The sequence below is a fragment of the Clarias gariepinus genome, chromosome 25, assembly GCF_024256425.1.
Source record: "Clarias gariepinus isolate MV-2021 ecotype Netherlands chromosome 25, CGAR_prim_01v2, whole genome shotgun sequence".
NCBI lineage: Eukaryota > Metazoa > Chordata > Actinopteri > Siluriformes > Clariidae > Clarias > Clarias gariepinus.
Window position 1 is genome coordinate 12649905 of NC_071124.1, and position 19501 is coordinate 12669405.

Below are 19501 nucleotides of genomic sequence, written 5' to 3' on the forward strand. Positions count from 1 at the left end.
GATCTCATTGAGCTGAACAATATTCACTATTGACATGGGCTCAACTCAACACAAGGTCAGATATTTTGGATCATTTGCAAAATGCACATTTATGAAATCAGCACTAATAAATTCACACAATGCACATCCTACACACTACACATCCTATACTCACATCATATACACATACACACACGCACACACACACACACACACACACACACACACACACACAATACACTATGCACACATCCTACACATCCTACACACACACATACCTACTACAAACATACTTATCCTACACATACACACACATCCTACACAAACAATAGCCGGCCCAAGCACCTGTGCCCACATTGAGTGACATCAGCATCCGGGGCTTTTTGGAGGTCTCGAAAGTTACACAGGTTGTATGTTGTGCACAGCTGAAACAGATGCTTGGACCGTGTGTGTGTGTGTGTGTATACAGTGTGTGTGGAGTGTGTGTTTTTACCTAGGCAGCCCAGGAGATAAATGCCACCTGTCTGAGGACCTCAGAAGCATTACTTTTAAAAAAGGTTTAAGATAAAGTTTCTTTTTATAGACACCAAAATACAGTAATGAAATCATGATTTACATTGTTATTTAAATGTCAGTGCACAATCTCTGTAGAATGGCTTTGATCAGTGTTCATTTTTAGCTTAGCTTTAAAATGGCTTGTTTTTTTCCTGTAGAGACCTTTCTTGTCCATATTGGCATATCCTTTTTAACAAAAAAAAATAATAATTCACCGGTGAAACCCAGGGCTTGAATTAAGAGTAGACATTCAGACGACAGGAAAACCTGGACAACAAGAAATACTTGCCTGTCACATTTTTCAATATTTATTAACATTTGAAAAACGACTTCATTAAAACAGAAGGTGTCATGTTTAAAGTTTAATACACCCAGATGTATACAAGATCTGAATCCATGCACAAGGTCAGACATCCATGCACAAGGGTCATTCAAGTCAAACCGGTACTTGATAAATTCCCCATGTAAGTCATAAAACCAATTGACATTTACAGAAAGACCAAAAGTCCCGGTTTGACTTGAATGATCCTTGTGCATGGATTCTGATCTGTCATTTCATATTTATCTGATCTCAAGCCCACCACCATGTACAAGAAAAAACATTAGCCATGCCATTGCAATTCCTTTCGAGGAGACTGTTGAAACATCTAGCGCTGTGTAATTAGGTTAGATGATACAGATGTTTGCTGCTGTTTAAGAAAGCAGTGCTCTTCTGGGGTTTCATGCAGAATAGTTACTCTCACTGTTCTAGTCAGATGCAGCCTTTACACTTTTAACTATGTATGGAGGAGTTGGAGGTCAAAGTGTTTATTTCTTTTGTTCTCTGGGTAAATACATTGACCTTGAGTATGGTGATCTATTCTAAATACAAAAAATGATTAATCACAGATGTTACACTTGTGGTTTAGAGAACTCCTTTTTTCATTTCCATTTTATAGCAAAAGGCTCCCAAGGCAGACATAGAATATCTACTGACCTAAAAAAAAGAATAATATCTATTGATTTTATAACCATACAGGAACATTTTGGACTTTATTTTAATTGGATTCCAGGTTTGGACAGCTGGCAGTCTTTTCTTTTTTTTTCTTTTTTTTTTTTTTACCTGAGGATGACTTGTTCTCTTTCAGGCTAATGCTATTTTACACCACTTTTCTCTTTCTATTGCATACACTTGTCATTCCTGTCCTCATCCAATGTCTTGTGTGTCCCTTATGGGAGATGCTTAGATGATTCATAGCTTATTGTCGCATGACAAACAACCAACCATTAATTTATCTCAAGCTGATTAAGTGTGATTTTCATTAACCATTTGCAAATGTCTCATTCTGTATGGATTGTGTAGTTAAATGAAATTTACATTTAGGCATTTGGCAGACACTTATCCAGAGCGACTTACATTTTTTTTATCTCATTACACATTTGCAGTTGAGGGTTAAGGGCCTTGCTCATCAACTTGGTGGTTGTGGGGTTTGAACCTGGGATCTTACATTTACATTTAGGCATTTGGCAGACGCTCTTATCCAGAGCGACTTACATTTTTATCTCATTAAACATCTGAGCAGTTGAGGGTTAAGGGCCTTGCTCAAGCGCCCAACAGTGGCAACTTGGTGGTTGTGGGGTTTGAACCTGGGATCTTCCGAACCGTAGTCCAATGCCTTAACCACTGAGCATTTTTTTCTGCCTGCCTTTCTGTGTATCTACCATATATAGTATAATAGTTATAAAAGTATAGTTAGGGAGATGTTTATATATATATATTTCTGATGTCTCTTTTTTTCCTATCTCATGTTTGTCTACAGATCAGTCGCGTCCTGAAGCCTGGGGGTCGTTTTGTGTCGGTGACCTTCGCACAGCCACACTTCCGGAAGAACCTGTATGCTCGTACTGAGTACGGCTGGTCCATCAACCACTATCACTATGGCGACAGCTTCCACTACTTTCTTTACATCCTTACCAAAGGGGAGGCGCTTAGTCCAGAAGATGCTGCAATAGAGAGGAGAGTGCGTTCCCAGAAGGAGGTCCCACCCACTGTGGTCACATTTCAGGAAGCTGAAAATGAGGATTTCCTCAGTAACATTGGACTGTAAAAGCCAGCAACACCTTTTGGAGTCCCACCAAACCAAGCAAAGACCTATGCATTCCTAAACGTCACATCCATTTGTTTTAAATGTTTTATTAGGGATTTATTTTGGTAATGTTACATGAGACATTATAGAGTGTTTTATTTTTATGTAAAAAAATCAACAAATGTGATTTTAGATTTATACAAATGTAGTATATAATGTGAAATATTATTAACTTTTGATAAGAAGTTAAAACATAATTTTCTGGTAGTCATAATATTTTATGGAATTTTAATGAACATCCCCCTAAGGTTTGGTAAAATAATGTTATTGTCACATGCGTGCTTTTTCTTCAAATATAATCTGAGTAAAGTATAATCTGACTTTTAATTCTCTTTCCTTCTATCTTCCTCAATTGTCTGATTTCCTTTTTCCTCTTTCCCCCAGTCTGGCCTAATTCCCTACATACTGTGTTGTGGATATAAAAGAAGCTGAACTAATTTGACATTTCCATTCACACAGAGACGGCGCTGTCATAGATTAATCACCGAACAGCAAACTCTTTCATTTGTTTTCTGAAGAAACACTGTGTGTGTGTGTGTGTGTGTGTGTGTGTGTGTGTGTGTGCTTGCGCAGACACATCCTGTTGTAAATGAGGTTTAAATATTGTACTGGCCACCAGGACTTGGCTTCAGTCATTAATAAACCAGAAATCATTTATTTTTAATTTTGCTCTGAAATCTAATTACTAGCTATTTTTAAAGGCTGGAAAAAGGTGCCCACATTTCAGAGCTTCCTGTCCTGATGTACTGCAGATTGGACCAGGATTGTTGAATTTAAACTCATCTTTCAATTGAAGAGATGACACTTTTAATGGACTTTTAATGTGTTTTTATGATACAAACTCATGTAGAGGAACTCCAGTGTTATATACAGTACAGTGTATTTTTGGCAAAATTGAAACCGGTTTATTTACTTGACTTTTTGTATTGCATCACATTAGGGATTGTTTGTAATCTTTACATTTTTTATGGACTAGTTTTTGCAGATTTTGTGATGTAAAATGTAAAAAAAAAAAAGTCATTTTTCACTTTCTTTGAATGTCACAGTTTACAGTATATTGTTTTTATTACAGTATAAATGCTATAATCATTACTATACGATTATATTTTGAACATGGCCCTATTTCCCCTTTAACCATCCCAGTGTGGCGGAGTATCTCAGTTGGTCCTGAATTAGCCACATGTTTTCTGTGGCCTAAATTGTACCTAAGCATTTAAGTAATTAACCAGGTTATACTGTAACAAAGTTCATTTGTTAGTTAAAAATAGTACTGAACTGGATGTTGCCACAATGCTATGATTTTCTAACAAATGCTATTGATTTGCCTCATAAATGTTTTAGCGGTGCCGAGCGGGCCAGCAGTCAGAGTTGCTTGATGGTTCATTAAGCTGCATAAAGGTCTTTTCATCTTCTGTACAACAGCATTGAACTATGGCGGAGTATCGGGTGAGCTGCAGGTATTATGTATCAGCTGATCCTGTTAGTTTCTCTACTAACTCACCTGGCCGCTTTGGTGCTTTGAATTAGGGGTGGGAGGTGGGACATGATGTAGGAAAGCTGATACGAGGCTCAGGGAGAGAATTATTGTGAGTGCTGAGATGTGCACTCTCGAGTTACGGCCAACCACAGTACAAGTTTTGTGTACCAGCTTCCTGATCCTGACAGAGCACATGTGGAGGACTTGACACATGCCGATGAGTACAAAACACAAATTTGATGATTATTTTGTATGGTTTTCCAGTTGCAATATTTATGTACCTTTTGTATAAAGAGTAATAATGCAATGAAAAGAAATAAAGATTTTGAAGCCTAAAATAAATGGGCAAATTTTAAAATGAGGTTAGTCAAGTTCTCTGTAGCAACTGTCATAAGATGTTTAAACTTAAAACTTTTGTCTTACTGTTTATAAAATGTCTCAATGTTGAAATACCTTTTAGTTTGGCTAAGGATTTGTATGTGTTCAGTACTGAAATAATCTATTCAGTTTATTCAATTCAATTATGACTCAACTTAGTGCTTTTTTTTCCTTGTACTTCTTGTGTATGTGCATGTTAATAATTCAGTCATGTAACAATGAAATAGATTTGATTATGTTGTTAGTGACAGGCTATTCTTTTTTTCATTTCATATAGACAACTAGGTTGAGCAACCACTGTTTGTGCAAAAGCTGCCCCTTATTTCTTCATATTTTCTTTCCAAAGGCCCAGGCTTTCTTGTACTTCAGTGTCTTAAGGAATAGGTCTCCAGGCTTCCTGAAGGACCTTTTGGCTCTCATTTTGACAAGTGTTTGGTTCTCATTTAAAAAAAAAAACTAAAAGCATGGACTACTAAGAAACAGGTGCAGGTGATGACAGATGACCAGGCGGTTGATTGGTTGGAACAGACGAGTGGGGAAATGAGATTGCTGCTGTGGTTGTTACGTAAACAACCGTTTAAAAAAATCGATCTTTAGTCACTTTGCAACCTGTCGCAGTAAAATATTTGTTTCCATTTACTTAACCTACATAATTTCATTTCATTTAATATGAAGAAAAGAGGGATGGCTCAAGAGTTTTTCACAGTACTATATCATAATTTGATGCTGTTTTTACTTTATTGAATGGTTCCCATGACATGAATCCCTCTGCCTTCCACATTGTCTGAAGCACAGTCTCGCTGCTGATGGAAAAAATGTTTTTCAGGTAGATTAAAAATGTATTATGTCGGTATGAGTGTATTAGATGATGCACCATTGATTTTTTTTTATTTACCAGTCTCTATATTAAACATTATAACCTTGTTAATGCATCTTATTGGTGTACCATTATAGCTCGTCATCTTTTTTTATGCACTGTGTTAATCATCATCTAGCACTTTATCAGTAACAGTTTCTCAATCTACTGTATATCTCTTTGGAATGCAGACTCCACCCCGTAGTGACATGGATGTGTTGTCTACAGTATGGGTTAAGATGGTCTTTGCAGTGATTTTGCTTTATAAGAAGCCCTAAGTATACCCTAAGAAACATTAAGCCTACAAACAACCCAAAAAGTCCAGGATTATTCCCACCATTTATTAATTCACCAAGTACAGTGAAAATGGCATCATACTATACAATGATTCATTCTCAGAATGTGATTACATTTTTTGTTGCTTTTTTGCTTCATAAAACAATGCCAGTTGTTGAAAAGTTGGTTTCATGCACAACAAACCAAAATCTTTTTTTTTATATAAGAATGGTACAAAATAAACAACAAAACGCATAGATATAATGCTCAGAAACTCATCAAATAACACTGTTATTTGAGGATAGTCGTAAACAGTGCAGCAGAGTCTAACGTCGCCATTTTCTAATGAATAAATCAATAATGCTCATGTCACAGTATACAATTTTTTAGTTATAGTAGTAACATTGATTTGTGCAAATAAATCCCCCGAAACATACTCGGTGTTTCCTTTTGAAGGGAGAGAAAGCAGGACAGAAAGAAGTCCCACGTCTAATAATAAATGACTTTACAACCCTCTCAGGTGTGCAGTCTTCTCATCCCTTGTCAAGATACAAATAATTTTGTTGAATTGTAAGATTTTAAGACAAAATAGCAGAGGCTATATATATAATATATATACTAAGATGAAGAAAAAAATACAAAACTGACTTCGTTAAAAAGAAACATGCCATGAGTGATACTGTATTCATATCCTTGTGGAAAGATTTGTGCATGGACGTTAACCTGAATCGAGTGTTGTCCGCATCTCTTTTCCACCCTGTGCTGGTTAAGTGCAATGACAAAGGTTTTCAAAATATACTTTGGATGCTTGTATGGTATTACAGTATTTAAACACCACAACAACCTGTACGGTTACTTAGTTAACCTGATTTTTTTTTTATGTATATGTAAAAGTAGGCTTGTTATAGATTCATACATGATGTTAACTTTATATGTTATCTGTTTACATATGTAGTCAGAGGGAAGGTCAAAACTGTAGCACTTGCCACGCTTTAAATAAATTGACACACCAATTCTGACCTTAAATTACAAAAAAAAATCTCTCATCCTTAACAATTTTCTCCCTTCTACAAGGCCCATACAGTCATTTTGTTATATGAATATTGATTTTGCACCAAAAACATTTGAACCGTTTTTTCTGTAGCTACATAACTGAGTGGTGCCACCCCATAGTGCGCTCTTGCCCCCCTTCAACACCCCCTCCCTTCTCATCCTCATCCTCCATGTTGACAAACCTGGACATAAGACTCCATGCAGCTCCACTGACAGTGCTGGACTGAGGAAATCATGCGCTACGTTGATTTTTCTGCAGTAATGTGAACACGGCATGAAAAGTACTGTATGACGTCAACTGCATTGGCACCGAAGGCAAAAGTTCATGCAAAGATGTGAAGAAACAAAACTCAAATTCTTTTTTGACAACGCCGTTTATCTTTTTAAAAGATAAAATTAACTTGCAGAGGTTTAATTACATTTGGGCCATTTTCTTCTAGGCTATTATATAGGTATATATTATTCATGTCGGGTCTTTTTTGACTGCGTGGATTTAACGCACGACCCATCCCCATGAAAACACTTAATCTTATCAACACGAATTGTCTACGAAAGCTATACATTTAACCCCCAGCAGTCATTTTATATCAATCGATTAAATACAGATATTAACATCGCACCATTTTACTGCTTCTTGTTGTTATTCTCAAATGTCTCAAGTGTGTGTGTGTGTGTGTGTGTGTGTGTGTGTGTGTGTGTTAGACTCTAAACATCTCTACTAGCAGCTGGAATGCACTCTACACGGGGAGCAGCGGCGCAGGTGCCGTCTCAGTTCACACCCGAGGCTTTTCAGGTTTCTGAAGCGCGTACAGGCTTAAAGTTCGAGTCTGTCGAGTTAGAGACACTGTACAGGTATAATAAAGAGAATGAAGCTCGAGATGTGCTTTGTCCTGCGCTCAAAGGTCAATGCGTATACAGCGCATTTTGGAAGAGAATGAAGTAATGGCATGTCCGTCCCCCGGGGCAGGTGCAGGGGCAGGGGCAGGTGCAGCGGGGGCGAGAGGTCTCTAATGGAGCCACATGAGAACCCGCGGCGGCGGCGGCGGCGGCGATGACTTGCTGCGCAGCTATGCTTTTATGGGTTTATTTGTTTTATATATAAATCGGCTAGAATGTCTGCCGGGTGCCGACTGAATCTCGTTGTCGCCACATCTCTCTCTCTCTCTCTCTCTAGTTGACTCTTGTGTCGCCTTTTCGGCAGCGCGTCGTGTCTCTCCGTCCTCCCTCATCCACACACAGCCGACCTCTGCTTTAAACCGGTGATGTTTTAAAATTGAAATGTCTGCGAAGCGCCGCTGGAGCTTTAGACGCCCGGTGACGCTTTGTCCGTCATTCCCTTCAGGACCTCGTCTATTCGGTCGTCCTCGATGACCACTGTGAGGAACAAATACCATGGAGATTAATATCGGCATTGCTCCTACATTACGCAGTTGGGTTTATTCATGGTGCTATAGGTTTCTGCAAGAAAAATAACCTTTAAAAAACAAACAAACATAAAATACTCTCTTTTGCTTGATTTTCTTTCAGCCTTGATTAATGCCAATTTTATTGATTGTTGCAAAACTCACGTTTCAGAAAGAAAACGTCTTTTTATTATTTTGGATGAAGCCGGTGTACAGGTTGCGTGTCCAGAGATTTTGTTTTGAAAACATACCTTGGTCTAAATGTTGTCCTGTACTAGTGCACACACATAGAACTTCACTATATTTATAAAATCAGTTTCTCACCTCTCTTTGCTCTGCCTATCTGCCCGAGCTTTGGGGGTCTTTTCGCCTGCGACGCCCCGAAAAACGAGCTCGTGTCTTGCAGCCCGCAGCTGAAGGACATCTGGCTGACGTCGTTGTCCGCTCCGTAGCCGCTCATCTTCCCCTCTGTGTACGGCAGGACCTCGGACATGGTGGCACAGACGTTTGAGCTTGAATACCAGGCGACAGAGACACAAGTGATCCCGGGTCCAGTGATATCACCAAATCCTCGGAATATCCGCGAGACAGAGCACGGGTTCTAGTCGGGAGCGCGCGAGAGCCAAGTCAGTGCGTCCTGGAGAGGAACAGCTGGATGAAGAGCGCTGAGTGTGTGAGAGGTGTGTGTTTGTGTGTCTGCTGTAGGATGGGGGAGATCCCGCGATCATAAAGGAAACCCAGGCGGAACAATGAAGTCATACGACCAGGTTTTAACTGTGTGTGTGTGTGTGAGAGAGAGAGAGAGAGAGAGAGAGAGAGAGATGAACAAGTTTGACCCCTTCAGGCGAAGCGAGAAAATACAGCAAGGAGATGAGTATAACTGTACTGTACTCACTCACTCACTCACTCACTGTGATGAAAAGAGACTACGGGATTAAACGTCACGATGCGCCTTTACGCACATTCCCATGTCAAACCCTTTTCGAATATGGTTTAATAATCAATTAAAGTGACATGTTGCTGTTCCCTATGACTCTATCAGACATACAGTACTCATAATGACGGAGAAGAAGCCACGACATGGGTTGTGATATAGTTACAAGAACTCGGTCTCATGTATGGTTGGTAAGATTTTTTACTGAGCATGAAATGTGGGACAATCATATACAGCACAGTGGATGGAGTGAAACTGTAACGATCATTTAGCACATTTCAATTAGCACCATGAATGTTGTATTGAATATTTATTCATCACTAGCATTAGTACCCGTGGGAAAAGTTTTTTTTTTTTTTTATATATAGTTTTTTAAAAAGCCCATGTACATTTCTGCCTGTCTTTCTGTAAGGCAGAATTCTTTATTAATACATAGAAATACAATTTTGTATTTCTTTAAAACATTTTAGCTAGCAATTTAAAATATAAATACTCAAATTATTTTAACCTCTAAAAGATGCAGTGGGTATAGCTTCTAATTTCATGAGCAACCATATCAAAATACATATGTGGCCACTGAAAATATGTTACTTTGTTTTAGAAGAGCAATATTATTGGCCTGCATCAAGCAAACATCTAAGGAATCTTAGTCCAGATAACCCTTGCTCTAGAGCGAAGGGCAGGTCAGGGTAGAAAGGTAAGAGTCTAAAACAGTGCACCCATCGTACATAGTGCCCACTGTGTATATGTGCTTTAGAAGACTTTATCGAGTGCTTCGATTTTCCACTCGTCAATACTCTCAGGCAAAACATGATGGAAATATGGATGGAAATAAATGTTGTGACACTGCATAAGTTTGTCAAAAGGCCTTAGTGAATTCGCACAGTAATCAATGCTTTTTTTCCTCAAGCAGTAGAAGTATGTGAGAGGCCTATAATGTATTATGACTTATATAGTTCCTCAGAGAGGAGACCGGATACTTTTATTCATAATGTCGGATAATCTTGGCTTCAGCCAAGCAAGACCATAGCTTTTCAGATAGACCATCTCTAAAAGGAACTTTCTAACTAAAAGGAACTTTCTAAATCTAAAATCAGTTTATCCTTGACTTGTACAACATCAGGTCAAAGTGGAAGACCTCTCATGTTCAATTAGACATTGGTGTTTGGCCTTTGAGTTACAAAATTTAACCTTTGACTTTAGCATATGTTCTGGTCAACAGTTTCAGTGTCACTGTAGCCTTCACAATAAAAAAAAAAGTACTTGACTTAAATCATTGAATTATTGCAAAAATGAAGCAAATCAAACCTTTGCTTTTTTCCTTGAAGTTTTCTTTTTAACGTTTTACTTATTTATTTCATGCAAAAGAGGTTAAACAAAGTATGCTAATCTAAACACTGTAAAAAGTAAACATAACATAAACTGATGCATTTCAACCTTGTTTCTAAACCGATCCGAAGGTAAAAAACATGTGCAACGTGGCAGTAAACTCATTGACTGCTTCTTTGCCAGCTTGCAAAGTAGCCCAGTTGCTTCAATTAAATATAACTTTTTGATAAATGATAGTAAATTTAACCCAGTTTGCCAGGTAAAATAAATTTTCGGTTTTAGCCACATATTTTAGTAAACAGATTAGTACAGAACCTTTTTATTAAAGTCATTTTACTTGTTCATTTTTACTTGTCAGCATGGGTGCACAGATAAGTGGACATAATTTATTGTATTGTTTCTTTAAATCACAAGGTTTGTACAGGACAAACACTCACAAGTTACACAGCCCGGGTAAAAAAGTTTATTTAAATAAGCAAATAATTAAGATTCTTTCATTGGATAATTACTGAATTAATTAATATGGTTTAGCTGGCAGCAAGTTATTTATCTATTTCCTGACTAACCATGTCGGAGGACATATCCTGTGGTCATGGCAAAGATGTTATTCTGTTTCAAAAGGAATTGCTAAAATTACTTACATTAGGTTAAGAACTGTAAAACACATTATCAAAACATGGAAGGATAGTGGTAAACCATCATCACAGAGGAAGAAATGTGTTTAGGGAAACATCATGAATGAGCATGATGGGAGATCACTTCAATGCTTAGTGAAATCAAATAATAATAAAAAAAAAACAACAGTAAAAACTTATGTCTATTTTTATTTGTGAAAGGATGAGCATTTACACACACAATGCAAAGAGAACTTAAGGGTTTGGGACTAAACTGCTGTGTAGCCTTAAGAAAACCACTTATCATTGAGAAAAATTGAAAAGAAGCCTTCTGTTTGTTACTATAAAGAATGTACTGAGGAGCATTGGAAAAAGGTCATGTGGTCTGATGAGTCCAGATAACCCAATCCCAGAGTGATGTGCGTATCAAGAAGAGAGGCAGATGAAACGATGTACTCATCATGCCTAGTGCCTACTGTACAAAGGTAATGTTGGGTATTCAATTCAATTTAATTCAATTTTATTTGTACAGCCCTTTTGGCATTGTCCCAAAGCAGCTTTACACAATCAAAATAATTATTTAAGTTTGTATGGAATTTAAATGTGTATGAATCAAAATGGTCAGATAGTCCCTGGTGAGCAAGCCGAGGGCGACAGTGGCAAGGAAAAACTCCCTGAGATGGTAATAGGAAGAAACCTTGAGAGGAACCAGATTCAACAGGGAACCCATCCTCATTTGGGTGAAACAGAGAGCAGGAATTGATCTGCATTCATACAGTGTGTTAGTTGGCAGGCAGTTCAACTATAACAGTTGATGTTAATTGATGTTAATATGGAGTCCAGGTAGTTATTGAAAACTCAGGTAGACTTGTAGGAAGTTCCAGTCCTGAACTATCGAACAGTCAAGTCCTTAGAGAAACAGCTGCCAACATTAGTCAAGGCCAGAAGCGTTTTCTAGGAAGAGAGAACCATCCCCAGACACGAGACGCATCCCAAAGAGACACACGGGGCACCCATGTGACGAGATCACCAACCAGAAGCGGGGCACCAGGATGGGTCAGACAGGTCCGGAGGGCAGAGGGAGTCTGGATCACCGGCAGCTCAGGAACGACATGTGTATCTCGACAGAGAGAGGGAAAGAGAGAGAGGGGGAGAGAGGGAAGATAAAGAGCAGGAGAAAAAGCAAAAGTAAAGAGAAAACAGTTAGGTCTGGTCACAGTCAAATAATGTATAATGTATATGTATATTTAGTGTAGAGTGCAAGCAGAGAGTCCGGCACGACTAACTATGACAGCATAACTATAAGGGAGAGCCAGAAGGAAACAGAAACATGAGGGCTCCCTAAGATGTAAAGCAACCAATCACCTTATGTCAACAAACCTGAGTGATCAATGAGAGTGGGGAAGACAGCATCTGAACATACCAGTTCACCATAATACTCTACGTCCATGAGTCCCCCAGATCTGCTCCTTTACCTAAGGCAAATCTATTTATAAAAATGCTTGGCTAAATAAATAGGTTATTGACCTGGACTTAAACACTGAGACTGTGTCTGAGTCCCGAACACTATTTGGAAGACTATTCCATAATTTCGGGGCTTTGTAAAAAAAAGCTCTGCACCCAGCTGTAGTTTTCATAATACGCGGTACTGATAAGCAGCCTTCATCCTTTGATCGAAGAAGGCGTTGTGGATCGTAAGACACTAGCAGTTCACTCAGATACTGCGGTGCGAGACTATTTAATGCTTTATATGTCAAAAGTAGTATTTAAAAATCAATGCGAAATTTCACAGGAAGCCAATGAAGTGAAGATAAGATAGGTGTGATGTGCTCGTATCTTCTGGTTCTAGTGAGAACTCTCGCTGCTGCATTCTGGATTAGCTGAAGCTTGTTTATGCACCTAGTTGAACAACCAGACAGTAGGGCATTACAATAGTCCAACCTAGAGGTGATAAAAGCATAAACTAGTTTTTCTGCATTATTTAGCGACAATATATTTCTTATCTTGGCAATATTTCTGAGGTGAAAGAATGTTATCCTGGTAATATTATCCACATGAGCTTCAAATGAAAGGCTGAAATCTATAATCACACCGAGGTCTTTTACTGTCGCACTTGATGGAACAGAAAGGCCATCTAAAGTTACAGAGTAATCTAGAATCTTAGTTCTAGCTGTATGCAGTCCTATGACTAGAACTTCTGTCTTATGTGGATTAAGCAGAAGGAAGCTAATTAGCATCCAATTTCTTATGTCCAGCACACATTGCTCAACTTTAGCAAGCTGGTTTATCTCATCAGGTTTTGCTGAGACATATAACTGTGTGTCATCAGCATGACAGTAAAAACTAATACTATGCTTACGAATTATGTTGCCCAGAGGAAGCATGTAAAGGAAAAAAAGCAGTGGGCCTAAAACTGAACCCTGTGGAACACCAAACTCCACTAGAGAACATGCAGAAAAATCACCATTTAAGTCTACATACTGATACAGATCGGTCAAATAGGATCTGAGCTAGGAGAGGGCTGTACCCCTAATTCCTACTACATTTTTTAATCTGTAAAAAAGAATACTATGATCAATGGTGTCAAAAGCTGCACTGAGGTCGAGTAATACAAGCATGGTTACACAACCTTGATCAGAGGCCAATAGGAGATCATTTACTACTTTAACAAGTGCTGTCTCTGTGCTGTGATGAGGCCTAAATCCTGACTGATACAGTTCATGTATGCCATTTCTATGTAGATATGAGCATAGCTGCTCCGCTACTATCTTTTCCAGAATCTCAGAGATAAAGGGGAGGTTTGATATTGGCCTGTAATTGGACAGCTGACAGGGGTCGAGGTCAGGTTTCTTAATAAGCGGTTTAATAACTGCTAATTTAAAAAGACTTTGGAACATACTCAATGCTGAGTGAAGAATTAATTATTCTCAACAAGGGTTCTGTTATTGCTGGTACTATCTGTTTAAGAAAATGTGCCGGTACAGGATCTAATATACAGGTTGATAAATTTGCAGAAGAGATAAGTAAAATTAGTTCATTCTCTTCAAGGGGAGTAAAGTATTCTAGGCATAACTTACATTGTTTGGTTTCAAAGCCTCAATTTTATGCCTAATATTTACAATTTTATTATTAAAAGTCCTCACTATTACACGATGTTGTTGTGGAGATTTCTGCAGTGGTCTTATTTCTGGTTAATTTGGCAACGGTATTAAATAAAAATCTAGGATTATTTTTGTTATTTTCTATAAGAGTGGAGAGATACGTTGATCTAGCTACACTAAGAGCTTTTCTATAGATCAGGATGCTCTCCTTCCATGCTATTTGAAATACTATCAATTTAGTTTGATGCCACTAACGTTCTAATTCCCGAGTGGTCTGTTTTAGAGTGCGTGTTTGGTCGTTATACCAGGGAGCGAGTTTCTTATCTCTAATAATTTTTTTTTAACTGGAGCTACATTATCTAAGGTATAACCGAACGTTGACTTTAAATATTCAGTCGCCTGATCGAGTTCTGTGGGGTCAGACGGTGAACTAATTAAAGTTGGTAACTCTGGGAGATTACTGATGAAAACTCTGTGTGGTAGTTGATGTGAATGTACGTTCAGTACGGTAGCGCGGCGTTGTGCGTACGTTATAACTATGACACACTTGAATTGAGACAAGGTATAACTTCAGACAATGGACTTGTAAATAAATTTCTTATACTTAATCCGAAGAATATTATTAAATCTAAAGTGTGACCTGCTTTGTAAGTGGGTCCTATTACACACTGATTTACTCTTACTGAGTCCAGTATGGACATAAATGCTTTATGCACAGGGTCTTTCTCAAAAAGAATATAAAAATCTCCAGCAATTAACGCCTTGTCTACAGAAATGACTAGGTTTGAGAGGAGATCTGCAAATTTACTAAGAAATTCAGCGTGGAGGTCTGTAAATGACAATTAGTGGAATCGACTGAGCTGACTTAATATTTGTAGCTACACTTGTTATGTTACTATAGAGAACTTCAAAGGAATTAAATTTGTGTCCGTGTTTTTGTATAATAGTCAAATTATTTTTGTGAATAATTGCGATGCCTCGTCCTCTACCAGTTAACTGAGACTGGTGTATGTAGCTGTATCCAGGAGGACTAGCTTCATTTAGAGCTACATACTCGTCCTGTTTAATCCAGGTTTCTGTTAACCAGAGTATATCAAATACCTGATCCGCTTTAGATGCGAGAGATCTAATATTTAACAGATCAGAGGTGCCGGCTGCGCATTAAGTGTGATTCGAGTTTGTGGTATCTATGTTAATTAAATTGGAGACTATGAGCTATACTACAGGAAATGAGAGCAGCACCTTTCAGAGTGGGATGGACACCGTCCCGCCCTAACAGGCCAATTTTGCCCTCAAAGGTCTTCCAATTATCAATAAAGCCCACGTTGTTTTCGGAGCACCACCTGGACATCCAGCGGTTCAGCGACCATTACCCGCTGTAAGCTATGTCGCCACATCTCATTGGGATGGGACCAGAGCATATTACGTCATTGGACATCGCCTTCGCTAATTTAAACACCTCTGAAAAGTTATTCTTACTAACCTCTGACGAAGGCGTATATCGTTAGCTTCAGCATGTACCACTATCTTAGAGAACCTATGCTGTCCTAGAGCCCTAAGATTACCTGCTATGTCCGGTGCTCTGGCTCCTGGGATACACCTAACCACTGCTGCTGGCGCCCCTAAAGGCCTGGCTAATTTTACATGCCTCATTATAGAATCTCCTATAACCAGAGCTCTTTCAGGTTTCTCAGCGGGTGCATCACTGAGGAGAGCAAACCTGTTGGGCACATGGGCTAGCCTTAGCGTTAACTTTGGCTGAACAAGTATGCCGCCGAGTCGTCACCCACTCGCCCTGCTGTGAGGGCTCTAATGCCGGAGTCGGGGGCTGGTTATCTCCGCCTGCGGCACCCAGACTGTCCGCTACGGGAATAACGCTGCTCTCACACTCTCTAACCCTCTCTAAAGTCTGGATGCGCTCCTCTAATGCTGATATCTTCTCTGTCAGAGTGCTCACTATCACAAGTAAAATTACCACTAACGACAGAAGAAGAATGTTTAAACATCCTGCACTCTACACACCGAACAAGCTGAATATTGTCTATTATATTGTACCTGAGTCGGAGTTTAGTTGTTTTGAGCTGAATTCCGTTTGTTGTACTAGAAGAAGAAATTCGCGCGTTCTCCAAAAAGCGCAAAAAACAGGAAAAAAGGCGACTCCAAATAGTAAGAAGATGTAAAAACTAGTTGCTATTAATATTATTATTGTATAACGAAAAAGCAATATAATTAAAACGCTGATACAAACGCGACAACGATACGAAAACAGGGTAGTGTTATGATCTTGAGTTCCTTCTGTTGTTCAGGTCTAGGTTCTGTAACATTATGTGGACAAAACATGAGGTCAGCTGACAACCTGAATATACTGAATGAACAATTTTTTTCCATCAATGGATATTTTTCCCCCCGATGGCATGGACATGCAGTGGAGTACCGAGTATCATGTAGCACACATGCGCTTCTTGTTTTAATGCTGAGTGTCACGTGATCACAACTGAGCAAATAGTTTTTCTCTCGCGCGCACTGCGGAATTGTGGGTAATCGTCTCCCCTGCTCAGTCTTAGTGTGCGTCTCTCAATGGTGAATGTTCTCAATGCTTGTAAAAAACTTTTATTTTGTGTTTGGATGTGTGGGTGTGTGTGTGCATGAAAGTTGTCCTTTCACACCTGCATGTAAAGCAAAAGCAAAAGTAAAAGTGAGTGCTATTAGAGAGATTAAAGATCCATTTTCTGTCTCTATGTCAGACTGCATGATTCCGTTAGTGTGTGTGTGCGTCATTGGACAGTGTGCTGCCTCCACACACACACACAAACACACTAACGGAAACACTGCTGTGCCGCGATTCTTTTTAAAGGTAAAGTGTTTTTGTTTTTACAGCAGTGTTTCCATTAGGCCTTGTTTACACTGGCATTAAATGTTTGGATAAACGAACGTGCTCTGAACGTCCTAGACATTTATGTTGCTTTTTGTAGTGGCGCTTGATTGACTTCTACACCGGCGTTCCTTTGTCTCTGTCTAACGTTAGCCTGCAGCCCAAATTGTAGTTTGTGTGTTAACCTGTGGGGGCAGTGTCGGGAACTGGATATGAAAGCCCGCCGCTACTGGGTTCACTCTCTGACTGCACAACGTCGGATTAAAGGAAGTTTTTTTGTGGTTTATGAAGAAATGTGAACATTTCCGCGTAATTTTTTCAAATTATTATTTTTTTATTTTGTCCTTTTCCTCATTTCCCTATGTATAGCATGTAGGATCACGGAATATATCCGGTCCTCCAAAGCGTAAAATGAACGCGAAGAAAACGAACTAGAAGCAGTTTCCTTGCACTTGTTGTGTTTTGAACGTCAAGAAAAAGCTGCATGCAACGTTTTTTAATGCCGTATAAACGCGCAGCCAGACAAACGCACGTCACCAAAGCCCGTGTAAACACTCTCATTGACTCGCTTGATTTGCGCTAACCGGACGCGACAAACGCAAGAAAAAACGCTCGAAAAACACGCACACATACACAGCGCACACACAAACACTAACAGGATTTTTTCAATGGTAAGGTGCAGGTTAATTTGTTTTATTTTTACTTCATATTTTGTATTAATTATTTTTATATATTTATTTTTTGGGTTTGTGGAATGAATAATCTTTAAGTGTTTTGATATACGAGCTTCCAAAATACATTATACTCACAATCCAATTCAATTCAATTCAATTCAATTTTATTTGTATAGCGCTTTTAGCAATTTTCATTGCCGCAAAGCAGCTTTACATAGTCAAAAGAATTATTTAAGTTTGTATGAAATGTGAATTTGTATGAATCAAAATGGTCAGTTTGTCCCTGGTGAGCAAGCCGAGGGCGACAGTGGCAAGGAAAAACTCCCTGAGATGGTAATAGGAAGAAACCTTGAGAGGAACCAGACTCAACAGGGAACCCATCCTCATTTGGGTGAAACAGAAAGCAGTAAATGATCTGCATTTATACAGTCTGTAGGGTGGGAGGCAGTTCAGCTATAATAGCTGATGTTAATTGATGTTAATATGGAGTCCAGGTAGTTATTGAAGACCCAGGTAGACTTGTAAGAAGTTCTAGTCATGAACTATCGAACTGTCAAGTCCCCAGAGAAACAGTTGCCAACACCAGTCAAGGCCAGAACCATTTTCTAGGTAGAGAGAATCATTCCCAGACACCAGACGCATCCCAGAGAGACACACGGGGCATCCATGTGACGAGATCTTCAGCCAGAAGCGGGGCACCAGGATGGGTCAGACAGGTCCGGAGGGCAGAGGGAGTCTGGATCACTGGCAGCTCAGGAACGACATGTGTAGCTCGACAGAGAGAGAGAAAGAGTGAAAGGGGGGGACAGGAGGAGAGAGGAAAAAGAAAGAGTGGGGGGAAGAGAAGAAGAGGAGAGATGGCAGTTAGGTATGGTCACAGTCACACAATGTATAATGTGAATGTATATTAACTGTAGAGTGCAAGCAGAGACTCCGGCAGGACTAACTATGACAGCATAACTAAAAGAGAGAGCCAGAAGGAAACACAAACATGAGGGCTTCCTGACATGTAAAGCAAACAATCACCTCACCGTCAGCAAACCTGAGTGATCAATGAGAGTGAGGAAGACAGCATCCAAACATACCAGTTCACCATAATACTCTACGTCCATGAGTCCCCCAGATCTGCTCCTTTACCTATGGCAAATCTATTTATAAAAATGCTTGGCTAAATAAATAGGTTTTTAGCCTGGACTTAAACACTGAGACTGTGTCTGAGTCCGGAACACTATTTGTCAATCCAAGGTTCAACTGTATTTTAATATGACAATGCCAGGTTTCATCAGGCTCAAATTGTGGTTCAGGGAGCATTAGACATGATTTTTTACATGGAGCAACCACAGAGTTCAGACCTTAACCCCATTGGGAATCATTGGGATGTACTCAAGAAGGCTTTATGCAGCAGTCCAACTCTTCCATCATCAATACAAGATTGGTAGAGAAATTAATGCAACTCTAAATATAAATAAATGTTGTTACAATGCGATAGCTTATTTAGAGTACAATGTGGCATATAGTAAATACAGAAGATGTAATTAGCTAAAAGCTTTCAATGCTTTTACCTTTGCAGTATGCAGTATTATAAAGCATTTGTAGCCTTAAGTGTAGTTTAGGTCACTTGTCAATGTGTAGTTTTTTTTTGGTACTATTTGCATATTAGTTACAAATTATTCCATTTCTCATTATTGAACCTTCAGCCCCTCATTTAGTGCTCAAAGTTTTACCCATCACCCACCAGTGGCAACTACTGTAGATTGGCAGATCTACCAATCTTTAAACATTGACTTCAGTACTTGTTTCTTCAATACTTGGGCTAATCACCTCCACATCATAAAAACAAACAAACAAACAAACAAACAAACAAAATTCTCAAC

The 19501-nt window shown here is 39.0% G+C and overlaps 2 protein-coding genes across 2 annotated transcripts in view; one reads left to right on the forward strand and one right to left on the reverse strand.

Moving 5' to 3' along the window:
* Positions 1–4659, forward strand: part of ece2a (endothelin converting enzyme 2a) — an 86643-nt gene extending 81984 nt beyond the window's left edge. Inside the window, exon 3 of the mRNA XM_053486809.1 lies at positions 2334–4659. Coding sequence (XP_053342784.1) covers positions 2334–2621 — 288 coding nt within the window. The 3' untranslated portion in view covers positions 2622–4659. The remainder of the gene's footprint in view (positions 1–2333) is intronic.
* A 1047-nt stretch (positions 4660–5706) lies between these two features.
* camk2n1a (calcium/calmodulin-dependent protein kinase II inhibitor 1a) lies at positions 5707–8884 on the reverse strand. The gene is made up of 2 exons (XM_053486233.1): positions 8428–8884; positions 5707–8074 (listed from the first exon to the last, which is right to left on the reverse strand). The coding sequence occupies exons 1-2, from the start codon at positions 8594–8596 to the stop codon at positions 8004–8006; spliced, it is 240 nt and encodes a 79-aa protein (XP_053342208.1). The 5' UTR covers positions 8597–8884; the 3' UTR covers positions 5707–8003.
* Between the last annotated feature and the right edge of the window lie 10617 nt (positions 8885–19501).